This window comes from Hippocampus guttulatus, chromosome 18, assembly GCF_054856545.1.
Source record: "Hippocampus guttulatus isolate MCC_2025c chromosome 18, RoL_Hgut_1.0, whole genome shotgun sequence".
NCBI classification, from domain to species: Eukaryota; Metazoa; Chordata; class Actinopteri; order Syngnathiformes; family Syngnathidae; genus Hippocampus; species Hippocampus guttulatus.
The window spans coordinates 9,019,572-9,026,480 of NC_141278.1; the positions used below are offsets into that span (position 1 = coordinate 9,019,572).

Sequence of the window (6,909 nt, forward strand, 5' to 3'; positions counted from 1 at the left end):
AAGTAGTTATGGAGTCCCTTATTCCTTAATTCATTTATCAAGCCTGAACGAAAGAGAAAACTGGCGGTCGTGCGTTTTGTGCTCGGTGTACAGGAGCAGAGCAGCATGGCCAAAGTGGGCTTGGAGCTGCGTCTGTTGTCGTCCGACGTTGACGCCGAGCTGGAAAAGTGGGAGGAGCAAGAGCAGCAGGTGGTCCGCCACAGCCAGAGCGTGGCCAGCATGGCTTACAACATGTACCTCTTTACCAGGTTCGCATGCGGAAGACGTACAGTCGTCGTCATTCATAGCTTTGTGTTCAAACGGGTTTTGGCTTCATCTCTGTGCTTTGCTTTCCCAGAGGGGAGGGGCTTCTCAAGACCACACTCGATCTTTTCCATCAAGCTGAGGTAGGTCTTCTTCTCGTACCTCAATGAGTGACGCAATTTAAAACGGTACCTTGGAAATGCTTCTGTGTGAGCAAAAATCTGAAAATTGAGTGGAGAGGGTAGTGGCAAACGTCATCTCGAAAAGTCTATTGGCTTCAAGCTTACAATGCAAAACGGCATAGACGGGCTAACGAAACTAGCATCACGGTTGGCGGTAGTAAAACCTTGAAGCAATGGATATATGAACACAAACAGTGTACTAAGATGCAGAAAATGAAACTATATTTACAGGCATATATTCTTCATCCTCTGTGTAAAACGACTGATGTTACTGCAGTTTATTGAGCGGTACAGCGGCCTCCGAAATATTAGCGGTGTGGATTTTGCGATTACGCCTCATGGAAACCCCCAGTTTTTATTTTTTAAACCCAATCGCTTATTTGTGTTTTTGTTTTTATTTACTAGATCTGATTTTTTTTTTTAAATTAAAAAAATTGGGGGTTTTTGAGGGAAGGATTTGGATCAATTTCAATGGGGAAAGAAAATCTGACATCAGCCCAGCAATGGGAAATGATTTTTCCGTATCGTCACAAGACATTGTGGGGAATTTGTTGTTCATCTGTTCTTGTCGTCCCCCCCCCCCCCCCCCCACACACACACATTTTTTGTGTCATTTTTTCTGGGATTGATTCCTGGCAAAGATGAGGCACGCTCCTCCTCGCCTTGCTGAAATCACTTTCTTTCTTTCCTGTTTGTTTTCAATATTCTTGCCTTCTCCAGGTTCTGTCAGAAGAAGGACTCCAGCTGTGCTCGTCCCTGCACGTCTTCTGCACGCAGGTATTTACCGACAAAACAGCACACGCACTAGCATCATGTCACTCGCAACTGTTGGAGGGTCCAATGTGTGTTTGGACCAACTGCCAACTTTCCGGGTCACAGAAAGCGTGTGGCTCTCGCTGACCCAAACTGAAAACATGACAAAATTCCCCCCCCCCCCCCCCCCCCCCCCCCCGCATCTACTAAATCTCGCTTTTTAGCTGGTTGGTGAGGAGAAGTTGGCGCCGACGTCAGAGGTGGAGAAGCTGGCCGTGTTGTGTCAACAACTACAAGCGTGTGCCAGGACCCCCGTGCAGGGCAAAAGTGCCACCTTCCAGAAGGTACGATACAGCTACATGGTACATTTGATCTCATACAAAATAAAAATAAACACACCTTGTTTTTTTTTTTTCTTCTAGTGGCTTTAGTAAAATGTCCAATTTTACTGTATTTGCTTGATATGCTAACACAAATCTTACTTGAGAAATAAGCCTTTTATGTACATATTCTACTCCGAAAAAATTAAGGATATATAAATGTCCTGGTTCAATTACGTCAAACCATTCGGAACCATTTACATGAGCGTGGTCTGCATGCCAGACGACCTGCAGGGGTACCTGACTATACCACCAGGCTCAGGTGTCATCATCTTGCATCGGCCAGGGAGTATTTACGCTGGACGAGTGACCAGTGGGCCTCAGTGCTGCTCTCTGATGATATTCACGTTGAGCAGAAATGATGACCGCCAACGATGTTGAAGACGTCAAGGAGACCGCTACGTATCAGCCACTGAGCTTTTGGTGATGGCAGTGTTAGTGTGGGCAGGTGTGTCCAGTCGGTATGGAACTGGCCTTCACTTCAGACCTGAATCCTAATGAAAACCCGTTGGGAGCAGCTGAGTCGCCGTGTCGAGGCTCGAAATTATGCACCCCAGAACCTCAATGACCTGAGGGCTGCCCTTCAAGAAGAGTGGGATGCCATGCCTCAGAAGTTAATAAGTCGACTTGTGAACAGCATGAGACGTCGTTGCACATGACAAGTTATTGAGACATTGACATTTTTTGTTATGGTGTAGCCACCATTGTTGTTAGCTTTTGTTTCATTGAATTGTTTGAGATGAGGAATTCACCAGTGCATCCTAATACCTAAATGTCCCACTTTCATGATATCACTGTTGTGAGGACTTTTTACATTTTCCATAAACGTCACCTGAAAGCCAAATATGCCTAACTTTTTGTTAGAGAAAATGCCTTAAAAAAAAAATCTCAGCTCATGATAAATATGCGCCAAAAGAGCACGGAGTTGTTCCTGAGGGCTCCTGTCTTGTTTCATCAGGTGGACTCGTCAATTCAGACAACCAGGGGTGTGTTGACCCTTCTCCTGAACATCATTCCAGCATGTTACAAGCTCAATGCAAAGGTGACATATATACACACGAAGACAAAAAATATATATACAATAAATGTATAAAAATAATAATTTTATCCTGTCATTAATGATGCTAGGTGCACACAGTTGTTAATTAGTACAGTTTAGAATACTACTCGAAAGTCATTTCATTCTACAGTGGGAGTCTACTTGTACTGGTGTGCCTCGTCATATCGTGCATCACTTTTCGCGGTTTCACTTTCACACATTTATTTTTTAAATAATACCTCATTTTCTCTATATCGCGGAATTTTGCTGTGACTATTCTGTTTCCGCACGGACTGTTGCTTTAAGTTCGCGTCGCAATAAGCGCGAGCCAGGATAAAAAAAAAGGATACTAGTAGAGAACGTGATGGTAGTGACCCCAAGTGGACAAAAGTAATAACTGCACCTGGATTTTGGTACCGGTTTGCGCTACTGCGGGCTTCCGTACGGCTTCCGAGTTGCGCGTACCGGAACGTCCGTTGTTATGAATCGATCGTTAATGTAATATCGTAGTCCAAATTTTAATGCATAGGTTTTTACTCCGGGTGAGGGAATTTCCGTTAAGTTCATAGGTGGGAATACTTACTGCATCTTATCTTATTAGGCATAAACCTTGAAAATATATATTAAAATAATAAAGTACTTGGTAGCTTCTTGTTGAATTTTTTTGTTGTTGTTGCGGGAAGTCCATTGGAACATTTATTCTATACATTTGCTCTTCAAGTGCATTGAGAACAAAGAGTATTACTTGTGCATCGACCGCAAAATGGATATCAAGGATATCGAATAAATACTCAAGCAGCTTTCCATATCCTCATCGCAGTACGAGCGGAGCAGTCTGGGCTCGCCGCAGGACTGGCGCTCGGAAACCGCCACGCCTGTCCAAGACGGTGACGCTGTGCTCCACAACAACAACAACAGCAGCAGCAGCAGCAATGGCAACCGTCATGACGACTTTGTCGTCAAACCCTTCGAGCAGCACATGGCCGGCCTCAACCTGCTGGAGAGCAAGTAATACGCACTCTGGCCTGGGGGCGGCCGTGTCATTCCCGCGATAGCGACGGTGACAAAACCGCCGAAACAGAGAAAGAACTCGTGCTGTCCTTGGTTGGTGTCGCACCTGCTTGTTTTGTGTTGCACACACTGGGGATGGAATTCTTCACACCTCTGTTCAAAATCTTGTTTATTTGTGAGATTTAAAAAAAATATACCAAGGTCAATCATTTTAACTCAAATGAAAAAAACTGACAAGAGGTCAAAAGTGTGCACACCCTTTTATAACTCGGGATGTGAATGTGTTTCGTTCAATCTGAACACATACATTATAAGAGGGTGTGCACACTTGTGCAACTGCATTGTCTGTATTTTTACTCAGCCGCTCCAAAAATGTGCTTTCAGCTGAGTTGCACAGGTTGTAAGTCAGAATGATGGAAAGGGTTTTAAAAAGATTTATCTTGGCCTTTTTGTTTTGAACACAAAAACTCGGCACTAGACTATTTATATCCACACAAAGTGTCGCTGCACACCAGCTACGTGATTGTCTTGATGTGTGTCAGTTTTGCGCTACTCTGTTACACACTATGTGCCATGTAAGGACAAAAAAAAAAAAAAATTAACAGTTAATTGCCAAATGCGATCTAACGAGTGATTTGGTAGCCTTACGCGCGACGCAAATGTTGGACGGTACTTGGAAATGTACGTGGAATGCTCGGGAGCAATTTTGTGCTGAGATGCTTTTTTTCTCGTTTGTCTCAGAATGTTAAGCTAAGGATGTCGTGGTTGAGGTGGTTCACAGGTGAAGAAATCATAGCTCTAGTTTTGGATATAGTAAGGATAAAAAAAAAAAAAAAAGATGACATGATGGAAACAAAAATAAACAATATTTTTTATTAAATCAGTGTTGGTTGTTTTAAGTAAACATGATTTTTCCATATACAAACTCCAAAGGGTAGCAGATCGAATACGAGATGCAATGTGAAATTTGAGCGTTGACAAAGTCTCAAGAGACCATGTCCAAAAAGACACAGGAAAACGGCCATTTTGGCTAAAAGTGGCCTTTTTAGAGTCATTTTTACAAAAGCTCTTCAAAAGAAGACTACAATTTTGAACATTATATCGTGAAATATTTTTGTTTTGGCCATGGACTGAGGGCAGTAAATGGTGGTGGTGACTGTATGTTATAAAACGGTCAACTCATAACTTAAATTGCTGTTGCCATCATGATTAGACCTGAGAAAAAAAAAAGACTCCAGAACCATGACCAAGATATTTTTCCCAATTTCCAGATGGACCTCATTGGTAGACTTGCTTTCTCTTTTTAAGATGCAAATATCGAAAAAGACCATTTCACAATGTCAGCTCCAAGACCGAATGACCTCATGCTGAACATTCACAGGCATTTTTGGACGCTATGAAGTGGCGTGTATGCTGACCTGAAGGCGCAGTGCAACTCTTCTTCCACGATTTAATTTCAGTTTCACCCGAAGCTTCGTCACGACTGCTGCGTTACGCCCGTTGCCTGCGCAGCGTGCCGTCCGGCGATGAGCTTTTCAAAGTCGTCTCTGCTCAGAAGGTTCTCTGTGAGGCTTTTGCTCTCCTCGAACTTGGGCAAGATGACGGCGATGTAGCCGTCCGTGGATGGCTGCGTGCACAAAGCACTACATATGTCAACTGTTTGACATTTTTAGACAAGCCCAATTCCAATGAAGTTGGGACGTTGTGTTAAAATCAGAATACAGTGATGTGCGAATAATTTTAAACCAATATTTAATGGCTGATAAACTTTCTTTTTAGAAAATAATCATTAACTTCAAATTATATGGCTCCAAAACTTTTCCAAAAACTTGGGACGGCGTTATGTTTACCACTATGTTACATCACTTTTTCTTGACGGCTCTAATATATATATAATATCAAGAAATGTTTGGGAATTGAGCACACTAATTGTGTTGAAGCTTTGTAGGTGGAATTCAGTCCCATTCTTGCTTGATATACAGCTTGAGATGTTCAGCGGTCATTGTCATTGGGAAACAGGTCTGGATTGTCGGCAAAAAGTTTGTTTAAACATGAAACATCTTGTCTTTGTAGTGTATTCAATTAAATATACTGTAGGTTGGACTGTATTTTGTTTTTATTTCTGTTTCACACAATGTCTCGACTTCATTGGAATTGTCTTTGTATTTACCTTTTCCTGTAAGAGAGCGGGTCTTTCCAGAATGTTCTCATTGACCTCCAGAAGTCGCCCCCTGATGCAGCTGCCACATCCACAGATTCAGACTAATGAAAATCCTTTACACAAGAATTTGGGATATACAATGGAGGGCTCACCTGTAGACGGTGAATTGGGTTTCGTCTGTGCATGTTATCCGACATAGAGGAGAAAATTCGGTAAGGAACTGACCTCCCTGATGATTACAAAGCAAGGAAAGTGAGTAAAAGGATGAGCTGAAATGCACACATCCAGGATGCATAACCTTACTCGCTTGGACTTTCCGGACACTTTGTTGTTTAAGCGACTGCAGCCATTACTGATTTTGTAATCGATGTTTGAGATGGTTCGTCCTTTCTCCAGCAACGGGTGAGTCTCGGCCAAAGTGATGACGCATATTCTGAATATACAGCCATAGAAGAGTTTTTACATTTTATTTATGACATGTATGATCAATCCTTATTTTCTAATACTAAAGAACAAAAAGTAACCTGTTTGAATGTTGAAGGATGCAGTGGTCCTCACATGGCTTTCCTTTCATATCTATGAAATATATGCATTATGTATAAAAGACATACAACACTCACAATAAAGCAATAACAGAACATAATTTATCCAGTTTGAGCTGACCCCCCCCCCCCCCAAATATTGCAGTGTCGCGAGTGCGTCTAACCTTAACATACCTTCTTAAATATATTTAAAATCGGAAATTTAGGACATTTTGTTATTGTGACAGGTCTTCAGGATCAAATCTACTTAACACGCCGGCTAGGCTAACCTAGCTAGTTTACACACCGGTTACACGAGCACCATTTTATTTTTATTTACCGGCTCTGTACCATCGTGTGTAGTAACGGTCGATGACCGAAGGCGGGGCGGCTTCACCGTCTTTGTGCTCCTCGTCGTCGTCCATGAAATAGATTAAAAGAGAAAAACGATGTTCCACCTTATTCGAAACTGAAACTGTATGTTTCTCGTCGGTCACGAAACGGCGTAGCACAAGAAGATTGCCCGCACCTGAAAATAAACGTTCAGGAAATGGTCCCGCTTTATTTACTTCCGTGTCGAAACAAACTGTATGTTTCTCGTCGGTCACGAAACGGCGTA

The 6,909-nt window shown here is 42.5% G+C and overlaps 2 protein-coding genes across 4 annotated transcripts in view; one reads left to right on the forward strand and one right to left on the reverse strand.

The window, feature by feature from the left end:
* The window catches only part of ctnnal1 (catenin (cadherin-associated protein), alpha-like 1), a 25,990-nt gene extending 21,502 nt beyond the window's left edge, over nucleotides 1-4,488 (forward strand). The window contains exons 14-19 of the mRNA XM_086136580.1: nucleotides 94-248; nucleotides 338-386; nucleotides 1,146-1,202; nucleotides 1,403-1,522; nucleotides 2,517-2,600; nucleotides 3,418-4,488. Of these exons, the coding sequence (XP_085992706.1) occupies nucleotides 94-248; nucleotides 338-386; nucleotides 1,146-1,202; nucleotides 1,403-1,522; nucleotides 2,517-2,600; nucleotides 3,418-3,609 (657 nt within the window). The 3' untranslated portion in view covers nucleotides 3,610-4,488. The remainder of the gene's footprint in view (nucleotides 1-93; nucleotides 249-337; nucleotides 387-1,145; nucleotides 1,203-1,402; nucleotides 1,523-2,516; nucleotides 2,601-3,417) is intronic.
* On the reverse strand, nucleotides 4,468-6,829 carry abitram (actin binding transcription modulator). 3 transcript variants are annotated; one of them, XM_086136592.1, is made up of 6 exons: nucleotides 6,631-6,829; nucleotides 6,294-6,345; nucleotides 6,073-6,202; nucleotides 5,922-5,998; nucleotides 5,779-5,848; nucleotides 4,468-5,235 (listed from the first exon to the last, which is right to left on the reverse strand). In XM_086136592.1, exons 1-6 carry the CDS (start codon nucleotides 6,713-6,715, stop codon nucleotides 5,086-5,088), a joined length of 564 nt encoding a protein of 187 aa, XP_085992718.1. In that variant the 5' UTR covers nucleotides 6,716-6,829; the 3' UTR covers nucleotides 4,468-5,085. The 3 variants fall into 3 exon arrangements, with proteins under 3 accessions (XP_085992718.1, XP_085992719.1, XP_085992720.1); XM_086136593.1 differs by having other exon boundaries at nucleotides 6,688-6,821; XM_086136594.1 differs by having other exon boundaries at nucleotides 6,642-6,799.
* Nucleotides 6,830-6,909: the final 80 nt, after the last annotated feature.